This window comes from Sinocyclocheilus grahami, unplaced genomic scaffold (genome assembly GCF_001515645.1).
Source record: "Sinocyclocheilus grahami isolate Dianchi unplaced genomic scaffold, SAMN03320097.WGS_v1.1 scaffold1428.1, whole genome shotgun sequence".
Classification (NCBI taxonomy): Eukaryota; Metazoa; Chordata; class Actinopteri; order Cypriniformes; family Cyprinidae; genus Sinocyclocheilus; species Sinocyclocheilus grahami.
In genome coordinates this window covers 3,581-20,331 of record NW_015506607.1, presented here as the reverse complement: position 1 = coordinate 20,331, position 16,751 = coordinate 3,581, and the positions used below count along the sequence as shown (strand labels likewise).

The following is a 16,751-nucleotide window of genomic DNA, read 5'->3' as shown; positions in this document are numbered from 1 at the left end:
TCTCATTGCAGAAAATGGCTAACAACATCAGTGGTGGTCACTCAGTCTAAGCAGATCTAATAAAAAGGGGACTGAGTAAATTTCACTGCCAGTAAGTGGAGTTTTTAACTTAAGATGATTTGACTTTAGACAAATTATGCTTGGTCTTAAATCAGACTCAGTCCCAGTTTTTTTTACTATATTATTTTAGTGTTTTTTTCATCCCGAGTATATAATGCATTCTCTCTTTCACTTTCTTTTGTAAAAACCTCAATCTTCTATTTCAAACTTACGTACTGTAACTCAATATCAGATTATCTTCAATAAAAACCAAGCTTTGGCTTGAGATGACTGTTATGACTCCAAAATGGTCTAGCGAACATAAAACCCAACAAATGCATGGATTAATCCACATTTCCCTCGTTAAAAAGAAGTGCACTTAACTGTATTTAATGTGCACCTGTACTCGCAGATAATATAATATTAATGCAATAAAAGGCAGCTTAAGTGGAGCACCTTGTAATGGCAAATTGAAAGTTTTACTTTAAAGCACATTTTAAGTCGCACATTTATAACCCTTTGTCATGCTTTGAAGAAGTTCAAATATTTTGATTACTTGACTAACAAAGTAAAGCACTATTAGTCGGCTATTAATTATAATTTTAACTACCCAGATAGCACTGTTAAAGATCTCTTCATCTGGAAAGCATCTGCTGTGTACAAACATCTGATAGATGTCTATTAGATGTCAGTTTTACATACATTCTAAATCATAAACATCTTAAAGACATCTTCTAAACGTCTATTTGACATCAGATAGGAAACGTCCTATAGACGTATTTCAGATGAGCAAACACTAAAAAATACTCAGTCACTAAACTGCAACTTCATCATCACAATATTACAAACATATTTAAATAGATGACGTATAAGTTTCAGTCGAAAGCAGCTGTACTGTATGTAGTTTTGTGTTCTGTCATAATTACAGTGGATAGCTGTACACGTACATTTGTTGCTGTCGTAAAGCAGCAGTCCGCTTTCAAGGTAAAAACATATATACAGTTGTTTTAACCACATTTCAAACATATAAGTAATTATGAAGATGTAAGTCATACTTAAGCGGTTCAAAAAAGCACTCAGTTAATTGCATTTAATATACATTTAAACTATACTACATGTTCATTTAAGATTCAAGATTTGTATATGTATATAACAAAAAATAAACAGAGATAAGATTTAATTGCAATTAACGTGCATTTAAGTATTCCAAAACATTGCATTGCATTCAGTATGCACTTAAGTATATATATGAAGAGTTCAGATGCAAAAGCCTCTAAGTGCCATCTGAAATTTTCATCTAAAATGAGCATTTTTATCAGGCTCCTATATTTATGTTCATTTATTTCACTTTAATGGCACAGAAAAGGACATGTACATTTCAGATGGCACTTAGAGGCTTTTGCATCTGAACTCTTCATATATCTATATATATACACGACTCTATATATAAAAACGACTCACCTGTATCCCTATTTATTCATCCTGTGATTTGATTTTTATTTGAACAATTGTGCATGTGTGTGTTAACTGACGCATCCTGGGTGAATTATATTGAGTCCTTAATTGGGACTCCTAAATAAGATCATGGTTAAATCTGTGCTTCATGAGGACATTTTTGTGAATACTTCTCCAGAAACATTGAATAAATTGGAACATGTGTGAAAACAGGTGATTAGAGTTTAAATGATCCAAGAATGTGTCTTTGTTTGGAGAGCTAAAGTAATGCTCTGGTCTTGTATGCTAATAGAATCACAATTTGAATGTGTTTGCAATGAAGAAAAACTGTAAGTCGCTTTGCATTATTGACCTGGAATAAAGAAACACAAAACCACTGCCACAAGAAACATTCCTTTGCGTGTCTGTCTGCGCTCCAGTAGTTTGTGCGTGAAAATATTTTCTGTGAACAAAACTGACCAAATGTTTCAGTGCAGGACTTCTGAATGCTTTTTCTGTTTTACCTTTTAAGTCTGATGTCTTGATATTCTCCTTTCCTCTACCGTTTGACGAGGTGAAGATCATTGGACCTCCAGAAGGTGTGCAGGTCATAGAAAAACACACACACACACACCATCTGGACACAAGTGTGACATACACCCTCATTACTACAAAATTACACACCACAAGACACACTCAAGTATGCAAAGAGAAGGCTGGGGACTGCATTACAGATTGGGCCTGTTTTACATTTGTTTTTCTCTTTTAGTGGGTTTTAGAGAGAGAGAGAGAGAAAGAGGTTTTTGCTCTAATTCTCTGATTTGGTTCTGGTTAGGTCAGAATAAGCCTCTCTGAGTGTTCGAAAGAAACACAGAGAGACTGTGTCTGTCCATCAGAAAGTGATTGTAATTCTAAGCATTTTACAGCTTCTCTCACAGAGAGATTTCTTGGAAGGAATTCTTGCTGCTTATGAAAGAACAAAAAAATGGGGTGAGTGGAAAGAGAAAAGAGAAAGTGAAAAAAGGGGAGAGAGGAGAGGAGGGAGATGTGTGCCAGTGTGTATATGACTCGCTGTCTGGGGGTGAGAGACACACACACACACACACACACACACACACACACACACACACACACACTTAAATACCAAAGAGAGAAATCCCCTTTCACATTCTCTCACACAAACACACATCTCCATTCAGAGACGGCACCACTGCAGTACTTCTTATTAGAACAGGACATGCACACACATTTACACACATATTAACTGTCTTTATCTGCTCATGGCTTGTGGGATGCAACTGCTGACCTGGAGCGGACACCAGTGGAGACTCATCCAGCATTTCCTCCGGATGAGCCTCCTGCTCTCCCTCCTGTGCCCACCCACAGAGCCTGTTCCCTGGGACAACGACTCCAGCAGTGGCCCTGGAGAGGTAAGAACCGCAGAGAATGACAAATGATGCTAGGCGGCAGAACTGGAATGCATGCAAATGACTCTAGGCAAACCATGCTTACCCAGAACAAGATTTCAGTAGTATGTTTGAGAGCAACCTAATTAGAATACATTAATATGTATACATAAATATGCAGTATACTTGTAAACATTTCTAAAAGTAAAAAATATTCAGTATCTATAGTATAAAGTTCCTATAAAGTTACTTTAAATTACGTATTATATATATATATATATATATATAAATACATATTAATATATACGTATACATATATTTAAAAATCGACATACATGACATGACTTGATCAAATATAGAAATGTCCAGGTACAGTACAACACTGTATTGCCATTTTCAAAAAGTTTATTTCCAGACAGTACATTCCAGACTGTGATGATTTTTAAAATGATTTTTCAAAAGGTTGAAAATGGTTGCTGTTACAGTAACAAACACTTTACAAAGTACAGAGTAGTCATTAAAAAAAAAGAAATACATTGTACAAGAGTTTGCACAAAAAAAATCAGTTGTGAAAAAAATACTGTCTCTTACAGTTAGTGTATTAACTGTTTACATTTCTAAATGAGTTTAAAAAAGTACAAATATTTTTAATATGTAGAAATCTACATAAATATCTAGTATACCTGTAAAAATGTTAGTGAATTTTTTTTTTATATTCAATATCTATAATATGAAGTTCCTATAAAGTTACTTCAGATTACTCCTTATGCAGTGCATAGAAAATCCCCAAAAAGCAAAAAAATAAATAAATAAAATATATAGTATTTATTATGCATGTTGGATTGGTCTTAAATATTCACTTTTTAATTCTTAACCTATTGAGTCATCATTGTGATAATGTAATGTGAGTAGATCACAGACTGTAGTAAACACTACAGGACACATTAATGGCTCTTGTAAAGATCAGCTGGGGGATAAAACATTGCAAAACTAACTGCTGTGGACGGATGTGTGCGGGGCTCTGAGGTCAGATTTTGTCTGCATTGTGGGGACCAAATGTCCCCACAGGAATAGCAAAACCCAAAATCACCTCCGTTGTGGGGATCAGCCAAAGGTCCCCACGAGGAAAATGGCTTAATAAACATACTAAATAACGTATTAATAACATTGTAAAAAAAAATGCTGAAAGGTTTATATGAGGGTTAGGGGATAGAAAACATCATGAACTCAAAATAAAAACAAAAAGAGTCACTGGAAAATCCCAACCTTGATAGAAAAACAAGCATGTATATTTGTACGTGTGTGTTTTGGTGTTAAGAAACAGAATTTTTCCAGTCTGTCTAGTATTGCATTCTTAAAACCAAACCTGTTTCTTATTGTAAGTCTGACAAACAGACAAGGTGTGTGTGTGTGTGTGTGTGTGTGTGTGTGTTTTCATAGTCCTAATCAATCCCAGTTCTTATGGATTTCTTTGAACTAGCAATAGAAACAGTTGTTTACAGATTGAAATTTGCATTTGATGGCTTGCGGTGTGAGTAAGTTTGAATCATGAAACAATCTGGCCCCTGTCTGACCATGAAGTGTGTGTGTGTGTGTGTGTGTGTGTTTCTCATTACAGTGTTATGCTAAGAGAGACTGATGATGCTTTGAATGAAAAATGTTTTAGGAAACAACTTCGATTATAGTAGCAGTGTTTCCAGATCTGTAAATCTCAAACACAAACAATCTCTCTCCTCATCGATGTGTTTTTTCTGTATTCATCTGCAGGTGTGGGTGAATATTGGCTTCAGTGTTTACATGCTCATTTACTGAGTGCTGAGTCATATAATGTTTTAATGAAATATGAATCAGAGCATATGCACTCATGTGCTTTCAGTCTCATTTTAATATAAATTATAAATGATTGAAAGCCTTTTTAAATATACAGTCAAATATACAGCTCGGTTTGAGCCAGATGTGAGTGTGTTTTGAGTGGAAGACAGCAGTGTCCTCTTGAAGAGCTGCATGTGTTTGCTTTTTTTGATTAACTCTTGCCAGATAAGACAGCCAATGTTGATTAATTTTCTGAAATCTAATCATCTTAGCCGTTCAATTTTGATTTTAATCTTTTTGTTAATAAGATCTCAAGCAAACACGCCTGCCCATATAGTCTCCGATTTAAAGTGGTCAAATCCCTGTCTTCATCTGTGTGGTGAAAGAGTCATTACTCAGGGCTGAATCTGCTCTGGATGTGTGTGTGTGTGTGTGTGTGTGTTGTTATTGTGCAGGGTTGTGAGGGTTTCCAGGTGGATGTTTGCGGTGTGTGTGCAGGGGATGGGAGCTCGTGTGAGCTGTTCAGTGGGACACTCGTTCTTTCCGTGCTGTCTGTTGGCTACCACAAGATCCTGGACATTCCCGCTGGAGCTCAACGAATCAAATTACAGGAAACACAGAAGACCAGGAACTACTTAGGTAATTGAGCTGAATTCCTGCTAGCTCTTCTTTTTTTTTATTTACTTCAGGATCATTATGATGGCACGTTCCTCAAATAGGGTACAATTTAGTGTCCCATTAAGCATTCAAGACATAAAATATACTCTGAGAACCAATTTTTTACACAAATTTTACTATTGACTGCATTTGTTGTTCGCAGCCGTTCAACACTGTTATGAGAGTATAGGATAAAATTGTCAAACAAATAATGTACACTACCATTCAGAAGTTTGGGGTCGCATTGATTTTGATTGTTTTTGAAAAAAAAAATCACCAATGCTCAAAAAACAAACAAACAAAAAACTGTAAACTGTAAAACTGTAAAAAAAAAAAGTAATATTGTGAAATATCATTACAATGTAAAATAACCGTTCCTATGCTTGTGATGTCAAAGCTGAATTTTCAGCATCATTACTCCAGTCTTCTGCGTCACATGATCCTTCAGAAATTATTCTGATATGCTGATTTGCTGCTCGAGAAACATTTCAATGTTGAAAACAGTTGGAACATTAAACCTTGATATACAGTATATTAAGCTGCATTTATGTAAAATAGATATTTTGTAACATTATAAATGTCACTCTTGATCAGTTAAATGAATCCTTGCTGAATAAAAATATTAATTTCTTAAAAAAAAAATGTATTTACCATGCACCCAAAATTCTAAGTGTACCAATCAACATTTGGTTCCAGTTCAGCTTAACTTAGACTAAATCTGCAATATTGTTACATGTTATTACACAATATTACAGGAAACACAGAAGACCAGGAACTACTTAGGTAATTGAGCTGAATTCCTGCTAGCTCTTCTTTTTTTTTATTTACTTCAGGATCATTATGATGGCACGTTCCTCAAATAGGGTACAATTTAGTGTCCCATTAAGCATTCAAGACATAAAATATACTCTGAGAACCAATTTTTTACACAAATTTTACTATTGACTGCATTTGTTGTTCGCAGCCGTTCAACACTGTTATGAGAGTATAGGATAAAATTGTCAAACAAATAATGTACACTACCATTCAGAAGTTTGGGGTCGCATTGATTTTGATTGTTTTTGAAAAAAAAAATCACCAATGCTCAAAAAACAAACAAACAAAAAACTGTAAACTGTAAAACTGTAAAAAAAAAAAGTAATATTGTGAAATATCATTACAATGTAAAATAACCGTTCCTATGCTTGTGATGTCAAAGCTGAATTTTCAGCATCATTACTCCAGTCTTCTGCGTCACATGATCCTTCAGAAATTATTCTGATATGCTGATTTGCTGCTCGAGAAACATTTCAATGTTGAAAACAGTTGGAACATTAAACCTTGATATACAGTATATTAAGCTGCATTTATGTAAAATAGATATTTTGTAACATTATAAATGTCACTCTTGATCAGTTAAATGAATCCTTGCTGAATAAAAATATTAATTTCTTTAAAAAAAATGTATTTACCATGCACCCAAAATTCTAAGTGTACCAATCAACATTTGGTTCCAGTTCAGCTTAACTTAGACTAAATCTGCAATATTGTTACATGTTATTACACAATAAAAAAAAAAAAAATCTGAATATGTTTGTTGGTAGAAAATAAAAACGAAATCACACAAATCAGTGTGATTTTACCCCTTTTTTTTCAAACTGAATATAAAATGTAATAGAAAAAACATCTCCTAAAATATTTCGTTTCATCCTGAAGGTTTAAGCAATAAGCACCTCCTTCCACTGTTCATTTATTAAAAAAAACAACAACTTTATTCTTCAGAGTGCCATATCTTAAGATATAGCTGGTTTTACTGTATATGGTTTCTAGCTGGTCCAAGCGGGCAGAGCACTTTGTACTAGCAGAATAACAGCTACCACATTCCAGACACCAGCTGGTGTGGCCTGGTGTTTCCAGTAGGGTTAATATGTGGTATGGAACCACCAGGTGTCCACCTTCCATCCATCATCTTTCCCCTCCTGTTTCTTCAAGCTCTCAGGACAGCGACTGGTGAGTCAGTGATAAACGGTGATTGGGTGATCGACAGGCCAGGACAGTTCTACGCCGCGGCTACTCAGCTCACATACAAACGGCCCAATGAGATACGCAGCAGAGCGGGAGAATCCATCACTGCTCCTGGCCCAACCAATCAAGAGCTGCATCTCTTTGTGAGAGACCACTCCTACTGTATGACATCACAAAACTGCCTTGACTAAAGATACAAATAGAATGTGGTTTAGTGTGGCTGCACTTATAGATGTACTGTGTTAATATATGAAGGTGTTTTTGTATTGATTTTTCATACACCTATTCTGAATTACACATTGCAATATGTTGTGTTTTAGGGTTAAACCCCTAAACTTAACGGATAATGTCAAGAACCTTTTTTTTACAGTGTGATGTATTGTGTTAGGAAGTATATATATTCTTATGATAACATTAGCTTCTGATGAAGTCCATATGAATAGTGTGTGGATTTTTAGTTTTAAACTTCATATTTTTCAGGTGATTTATCAGCAACCCAATCCAGCAGTGTATTATGAATACATTCTACCCAAAGACCCCATCACCGACAATCATTCAGATGCATATTCTTTCTCTAGTGTACTTCCTCTGGGTAAGTTTTTCTTTAAAGGGATAGTTCATCCAAAAATGACATAATTCTGACATAATTTCCTCACCCTCAAGTTGTTCCAAACAACTTTCTTTGTTTCAAGTTTCTTCTGCTAAACACAAAAGAAGGTATTGTGAATAATGCTGGTAACCAAACGTTTGCTTGTAGCCATTGACTTCCATAGTCTGTTATTGTACATCTATACATAGTACTTTCATACATAGTTTTATAGTAAAATACTATAAATGTCAATGTGGTCAAAAGTTTGGAATCAAGCCTGTGTTTAAAATATATATAATTTAATAGTAAAGACTATTAAATTAATCTTTTTCAAATAAATCCTGTTCATTTGAACTTATTTTCAACCATGAATTCTGGAAAAATGTATCCCTGTTCCCATAAAACTATTACAATTTCTAATTTTTAACATAATAATAATAAAAAAAAATGTTTCTTCAGCACCAAATCAGCATATTAGAATGATTTCTGAAGGATCATGTGACACTGAAGACTGGCGTAATGCTGCTGAAATTTTTTTAATATATTGAAATAGAAAATAGTTATTTTAAATTGCAATAATATTTCACAATATTACTGTTTTTACTGTATTTTTGCTCAACTAAATGCAGCCTTGGTGAACATAAGAGACATAAATATAAAAAAATATTACAGACTCTAAACTTTTGAATGATTATGTATTCTAAAAAGTATCAACAAAATTCCAAAAAGTAACCAGAAGAATGTAGATTAATATGACCATTTCTGTTCTGTTTAGCTAACGTTCACTTCACCTTCCAATGACATGTTAGGGAATGATTAACAGAATGTTTCTGTTTTTTATTAATTTTTTTAAAAAGTGATATTTTCGAGGTAATAGGGAAATGTACTGTATGTGCTGAAATGTTTTACCTTTTTTTCTTGCACGTATTGTAAAATCTTACGCAACCATCCCTCAATTTCTTTCTGTCTCTCCCTTTTCCTCTCTCTCTCTCATCCTCCAGCAGAGAGTCATGGAATATTTCCTGATCCTGAGAATAGCGACGGTGAAAACTCACTGAGCAGCTCTCATCCTAACCAAGTTCCATCGGACCCTATAACCCCTGAACCAGTTCCTCTGTACAGCTGGGTTGCCATGACAACAACACCCTGCAGTGCTACCTGTGGAACAGGTACTTCAGTTATTAGTGCTTACATTATGTATCAAAACCTTGCATTGCGTGTTCGTGGTTCTTTCTTCCGGTTTAATTCGGTCTGGGTAAACTAAGTGAGCTGTTAAAAGATCCCTAGAATATGTTCAAGACAGAAATAGAAAATAATTGTTAGTATTTCTGGCCCTGAGACATGTAAACACATTGCTGTGTCTGATGAATGGTGTTCTGTATTATAAGATAGTGACACACACACAACATTCATGCATTCCAGGCCATTGCAGAGGTTTCATAATGTCCTCACTGTTTAAAATCTAAATCAAAACCAGAGGAACCATACTTTTATGTCTGCAAATAAAAGCAAAACAGATTGGTATTCTCTTAGCAGCAGACACTGTACTTGTAAGACATCACAATGACAATGTTATGTCTTCCTGTCCGTCTCTGTTTAATCTGTTTGTCTGATGTGTGTGTGTGTGTGTGTGTGTGTGTGTGTGTGTATCAGGCAGTCATCAGGTTCTGTTCGGCTGTGTGGAAAGAGCTACTCAAACTACTGTACGAGGGGATCTCTGTAGCTACTCCAGTCATCCTGGCCCTCAGGTAGAAGAGTGTCAATCGCAGCCTTGCCCGACCTTGTGAGTGAACATACACAGGCTTTTACAGCAGACTCTAAAAGCATTTACTTCTAGCTCACTTTTTCACTTTAACTTCAGTACAGTTAAAGTATATTTGTGACCCTGCCTGTAAAAACCCAGCTAAAGTCATTTTATTGTGATTGACTGTTTTCTACATAAAATCATCTTTCATAAACATTCTGTGAAAATATAACCTTTATATCTTTAATATTGACTGAGTAAGCCCATGTCACAGATTGATATCATAGTGGAATTAATGGTTGAAATCAAACTTTAATGCTTGTTATCTCATAATTCGATTTTGAGACTTTAGCCTGGATTTCACAGACAGGGCCACATTTTCTAAGAATACTTTATGTACACTCAAAAATTATATAGGTCTATAAACTTAATGTGATGCATATTTGTCAGTCATGCATTAATGAAACATGTAAGAAACAGGTTAAATTTCTGTAATGATGCTAATAAATTGAATGTGTTTTAAAAACACAATAACCAGGTTTATGTATTTTTCATCAATAAACCCAGTTTCTTTCAATCTTAAAAATTTGATCTAACTGAATATTTCTTGTTATATTTTATAATATTTTAACTGAATAAATGTAATTGTTTTCACGATGAACAGATTTATGCTGATTTTAAGCAAGTTTAATAATGTAATTTAGAAAGTGTGATAATCGAAATAAAATCAAATAGATGCAAATAATAATAAACTTCTTTTTTTTTTTAAGTTCAGGAATCCTTGCCTGTTTCTTACCTGTTTCGTTTATTAGTTTATGTTAAAACTGTGTAATTCAAATATATGGAAATTTATAAGAAGTTCAAATACATATACATATTTTATACTATAAACATAATAATGTAGTAAGCACACTAATATTAATGTACTAGTAGTATACTTGTATATTTCTTGGAACTAAATTGAACCAGCATTTAGTTTATAAAAGTATACTTTTAAGTGTAATAGTAGTAAACTAGTTTGAGCAGCTACTGTATATTGTGAACTACAGTATACTACAAGTGAACTTAGGTGTACTGTTAGTTTACTAGTTATATACTCCTAACCAACTGTGTAGTTAATGTAAGCGCTGTCAATAAACTACTTGTTTAAAAGTTTATATACTGCAAGTGAACTTAACATCATAATGTAGTTTACTATTTTTTATTAAATTTAGGTTTAAGTTCCATCCATGTACTTTTTACTCTTGTTTTACTCTAGCTATTTCACCCCCCAAAACTGAATTGTTACTATAAATTTGAACATGTATTTTATAATATAGTATGCATGCTTGAGGACTCTTGTAAAAAAAGAAGTTCACTGCAGCATACTTTTAAAAATAGTACTTGTTATTTTTGAAATAAAGCACTTTAAAAGAATATACTGAAGTGTGAACGGAATGTAATGTTTTTAGACAATTAACTGGATGTTAATTGCAATTAAATGAAAATGTATTATTGTTTAAAATTATGTTAAATGCAATTAGTGCTTTTTTGACCAACTTAAGACTTAAGCACATCTTTTATATTTAATTATTACTTCTGTTAAACTGTACTGTCAGGCATTTATGATAAACTAAAATATTCTTGAATGTCATTTCTGTTGAAACTTGTATGTCATGTATTAAAATATATTTGTAATTTAATAGATGTAGTAGTGATTGAATACATATTGACTGTAAATGTAATATCAAATAACACACTACAGTTCAAATTATAATCAAGTACTTTACATGTGCTTTAGTATGTTAGCTTTAATGTAAAACTTGAATAACAGTTGAATGAACAAATCTTTTTTTGTAAGGGTCAATTTGAATAAAACACATAACAAGCAGACATACATGCCTGCGCATCTTAAAACATCTCAAAACTCTCCATATGGGCTGAGGAGGTATAAACGTCTAGAGTGGTTGCTTTCCAAATGGGGCAAATAAGAAGCACATGTGACTCAAACCAAGCAGTTGTACTTCAGTCAGTGTATGTGTGTGTTTGTGTGTGTGTGTGTGTAGCTGGGATGTTGGAGAGTGGTCTGAGTGCAGTAAGACCTGTGGTCCAGGGTTTCAGTATCGTCAGGTGATTTGCCAGCAGACGCAAGGACACCATGGCAATAGCACAGTCGTCGTGGCAACCAGCCTCTGCGATAACACAGACATGCCCGAGACGACCACCGTGTGCCAGCTCAAGATCTGCAGTGAGTGGCAGATCCGCTCAGACTGGACAGAGGTGTGTGAATGCGTCTGAGTGTAAGATGAGATTAATATTCATAATTATGACATCTTCTATCACCTGGAATAAACAGAAAGCATCTGTAACATACTGTATAAAACTTGCCTTGGCAACTAATTGATATAAAATATGTTTAAGTTGTAAGTACTAAAATTACTGAAATAAAAAAAAAACTGATAGATATGAAGGGTGCTTTCTGAATATATAGTTTCTAAGCATATGTACACTTTAAAACTTTACAAAAATAGATTTATTTCATTGCATTAGGTAAATTTAAATATGGCATAAGTAAAATATTTCTTGGGGTCACTGTATGGTCATATGACAAAAACTGTTCACAAAAATTCCTAGAAACAGATGGTGGCTCATCTTACCAGCAGCAATGCATTAAATTAAATGTCATTACATTTTTTTATTTAAAAATAAAATTCATTGATTCAAAAATTATAATTTAAATAAATACTGTTCCTTTGAACTTTGTTTATCAGAAAAAAAATATTGACAGAAAAAAAATCATAATTTTCACAAAAATTTTAAACGGCACAGCTATTTTCAACATTGATAATCAGAAATGTTTCTTGAGCAGCAATGATTTCTGAAGGATCACGTGACACTGAAGACTGGAGTAATGATGCTGAAAATTCAGCTTTGCCATCACATGAGTAAAATAACTTTTAAAATATATTAAATTATTTTATTAAAAATATGATATACATTTTATGAATGTATTAAACAAAACAGTTATTTAGATTGTACTATTTAGCATTATTAGTGTTTTTACTGTATTTCTTGCTGAAATGAATGCAGCCTTGGTGACAGGACTTTCCAAAACATCAGAAACTCTTACCGACTCTAAACTTTTGAAGGGTAGTAAATATGTGCATCAGATAAACAGCCATCAATATAAAGTGCTCAGAGAAAACACTGGTTCCAAAAAATCATAATTTTCACAAAAATTTTAAACGGCACAGCTATTTTCAACATTGATAATCAGAAATGTTTCTTGAGCAGCAATGATTTCTGAAGGATCACGTGACACTGAAGACTGGAGTAATGATGCTGAAAATTCAGCTTTGCCATCACATGAGTAAAATAACTTTTAAAATATATTAAATTATTTTATTAAAAATATGATATACATTTTATGAATGTATTAAACACAAAACAGTTATTTAGATTGTACTATTTAGCATTATTAGTGTTTTTACTGTATTTCTTGCTGAAATGAATGCAGCCTTGGTGACAGGACTTTCCAAAACATCAGAAACTCTTACCGACTCTAAACTTTTGAAGGGTAGTAAATGTGTGCATCAGATAAACAGCCATCAATATAAAGTGCTCAGAGAAAACACTGGTTCCAGTTAAACCTCTCTCTCTCTCTCTCTCTCTCTCTCTCAGTGCTCAGTGCCATGTGGAGTAGGTCAGCGCAGAAGAGAGGTTGTGTGTGTGGATAACCTGGGTGACATTGTTTCTGATGAGGAATGCAACATGGCCCTTCGCCCACAGGACCTGCAGAACTGTGACAAAGGCGTGTGTGCCAGCAGCTGGTTCTACTCTCTCTGGAGCGACAGGGTGAGAAATCTGTACTCTTATCTTTGCTATTTTGCAGTTGCACTTCTAAAATAGTTGTTTTTTGTCTCTCCGCAGTGTTCTGCAGACTGTGCGGAAGGAAGACGCAGCCGGTCAGTGGTGTGCATGATGAGTCAGACCAACTCACTGCCACTGGACAACTGCGATGATGAGGATAAACCTGACGAGCTCATGCCGTGTGACCTGGGACCCTGCACACAGCGACTGGAATGGTACACAGGACCATGGGGGCAGGTGCGTGAATGCTGAAAAGTCAAATACTGTATTTTTTTAACCCTTGGGCTGTGTTGAAAATACCTAATTTGGTGTTCCCGGTCAAAAATTACCAGCCTTTTTAAAATTGCTTGTAAATCTGGCATAGCGCTTTATACAATAAAAAAAAGTGAAGTGACATGTGGCCAAGTATGGTGACCCATACTCGGAATTAGTGCTCTGCATTTAACCCATCCTAAGTGCACACACACAGCAGTGAACACACACCCGGAGCAGTGGGCAGCCATTTATGCTGCAGCGCCCGGGGAGCAGATGGGGGTTCGGTGCCTTGCTCAAGGGCACCTCAGTCGTGGTATTGAAGGTGGAAGAGAGCACTGTACATTCACTCCCCCCACCTACAATCCCTGCCGGTACGAGACTCGATCCCACAACCTTTGGGTTAAGAGTCCGACTCTCTAACCATTTCTCTAACCATTAGGCCACGACTTCCCCCACTGGTTGTGTGGTAGCTTTACAGTGTCAAACTGGAAAGTAGTTTGTCAATAATGCAAGAAGACAATAACAGGATAATTTTTCCAGCTTAAGTCAGTTCATTAATGATTCAGTCATCATCCAGTTCAGCTCTCTTCCAATAGTGTCTGTGCAATCAGTCAAGCCAACTAAGCAAGTCAAAGGCGACAATGGCAAGGAACCAAAACTCCATCAGTGACAGAAATGGAGAAAATATCTCGGATTCAATCTTTTTGTCGACTTGTTTTCTTTCAATGAGCACAGTAAATCATAGTGTTTTTGGAACTTTGGACTGATCGTAGGCCTCAATGATCTGAGCTTATGCACATTTTACACCATGCACCAACTGACAATCGTGACCTAAACATGATTTTTATTTACAATAAAATAAAATTCGCCAGTCATGCGCACACTCAAGCTCCGAGAAACTTGACGTTCTTGGCTCGTTTTGAGTCAGACATGTGAATTCACTGAATTGTTAACCGGAGACTCACTGATGTCCGGATCATTTGAATCAGTGAGTTGTTGACTCGAGAACAGCTGCACAGCGAATGAATCATTCAGTGCGATTCGCGAACCCATTTAAAAGATTCACTGAAAAGAATCTGCTCATGTCTCCAGTTCAAAATAACAAGGACGACATGTTTTAAAGAAATATAGTGGAGTAAAAAGTACGATATAATGCTTTGGAATGTAGTGAAGTAAAAGTTTCTCAAAATAATAATACTCACATAAACTACAGGTACTCGAAAAATGTTCTAAAGTACAGTAACAACAGTGTTTGAATTGGGCTACTTTATCACTGTTGCCGAGGGTTGTTTTTCATGTCCGCGGGTTAAAGCGACCCCGATAACGTGATATTCAGCCCCTGGAGTGCGAATCTTACCAGGGGAACCCCACCAAAAAAGTGTATTTTACCCCCGGAACGCAATTTTTAACGGGGAGCCTGGGCTAGTTTGGAGTAGCAATTGGGCGGGTTTTGTTGTGAAAGCCTGGCAACCCTGAGTAACAGAGTAAAAGTACTTCATTATTGTCCACCACTGTGACAACACAAGTATAACAAGGTGGAGGAAAATCCCAAAAAAGCACAAAAATTAAATTTTTGGGAAGTTGTTATATCCTGTGTGAGCAAAGTCTGTACGTTTTAGCCCAATGCAAACATTAAGTAGCCTAGCATATTCGGGGAAAAAGAGAAATGTCAAAATGACCAGAATATATGCTAACAGCTCTACGCCTCACAGAGCATAGGCTGCACTGTAATAATGAGCGCAATCGTACAAACTGTCTTTACAATGAGAACAGGATTTTGGACGTGAGAGCAATTCACCATATCTTATTTCCATTTTGAAACAAGTAAAGGTCCAAGGCAAAAGTAAAGAAAGATTCTTAACAATACTTTGTTGAAACTGAGTTTTAACTTCTGATTTTGATTCTGTATTGCTCCATGTAGGATACATTTCTTACATACTAAACCCTCGACAGAATGTCCTAGTATCTACTCACAGAAATTAACAATGTCCAGGACATCTCTGTAGGCTGTTGACAGCAGAAGACAGATCTAACTATCATTCTTTTCCCATGGGAAGTCAACCGCATCGTTCCAGTTTGTGTCTATAACCTCTGTGCTGTTGACACGTTAGTCCCTCAAGGCTGTTTCCCACTCTGTAAGTGCATGAAGGATACAGCAGTGAAGACAGCAGCTGTCATAGGCACAAATTAGACCTCATGCCACAGAAAGGTAAGCCTAATTAGAGGAGTATCTCACTTTATGCAGCATCGTTTATTTGAATGGTGGCATATGGGATACAACTGACCTGGAATATCAGAATAGAGCACAACAGTCAGGTTTTGGAAGTAAAAATCCCGCTCATTTTCTCATTAGAGAAACTGTTGACAATTAACCTCTCAATATGAACCTACCATGAGCTTTGAGAGTAAAGAAGACATGGTGATTTCAACTTCATTCTTTAAAAAAGCATGTTCATATTGCCAAATTCCTAATGAAGAACTACACTATACCCATAATCATAAAGTTGCTGTTACCATAGAAACTTGCTAAAAGTGTTCAGCAACAACCTCACACCCCCATGAACTGCAAATGACAATCTAATTTAATCAACCTATTTGTTTGTACTCATACGGTTAAAAAGTTTGAGGTCAGTGTTTTTTTTTTTTTTAAAGAAACTAATTATTTTATTCAGCAAGGATGCATTAAACTGTTTAAAAGTGACAGTAAATAATGTTACAAAAATCTTCCATTTAATATGGAAAGTATTACAGTTTCCACAAAAATATTATGCAGCAAAACTGCTTTCAACAATTATAATTATAATAAATGTTTCTTGAGCACCAAATCAGCATATTAGGAGTAATGATGCTGAGAATTCAGTTTAGCCTTCACAGGAATAAATTACATTTTAAAATATATTAAAATAGAATACAGACAGTTATTTTAAATTGTAATAAAATTTCACAACATTACTATTTTTAC

General features: G+C 35.1%; 1 protein-coding gene across 1 annotated transcript; it reads left to right on the top strand.

Annotated features, from left to right (window-relative positions):
• The first annotated feature begins 2,374 nt into the window (after positions 1 to 2,374).
• On the top strand, positions 2,375 to 13,786 carry LOC107570220 (thrombospondin type-1 domain-containing protein 4-like). The gene is made up of 9 exons (XM_016256427.1): positions 2,375 to 2,903; positions 5,147 to 5,330; positions 7,320 to 7,495; positions 7,833 to 7,944; positions 8,943 to 9,110; positions 9,595 to 9,724; positions 11,731 to 11,944; positions 13,346 to 13,519; positions 13,595 to 13,786. The coding sequence occupies exons 1-9, from the start codon at positions 2,754 to 2,756 to the stop codon at positions 13,784 to 13,786; spliced, it is 1,500 nt and encodes a 499-aa protein (XP_016111913.1). The 5' UTR covers positions 2,375 to 2,753.
• The last annotated feature ends 2,965 nt before the right edge of the window (positions 13,787 to 16,751 follow it).

Excerpts from the sequence above, each read along its gene's own strand:
- LOC107570220 (XM_016256427.1), top strand. The coding sequence starts at position 2,754 with ATGGCTTGTGGGATGCAACTGCTGACCTGGAGCGGACACCAGTGGAGA. Across the intron at positions 9,111-9,594 it reads CAGTGCTACCTGTGGAACAG|GCAGTCATCAGGTTCTGTTC; the intron begins GTACTTCAGTTA and ends TGTGTGTATCAG. Across the intron at positions 9,725-11,730 it reads TCGCAGCCTTGCCCGACCTT|CTGGGATGTTGGAGAGTGGT; the intron begins GTGAGTGAACAT and ends GTGTGTGTGTAG.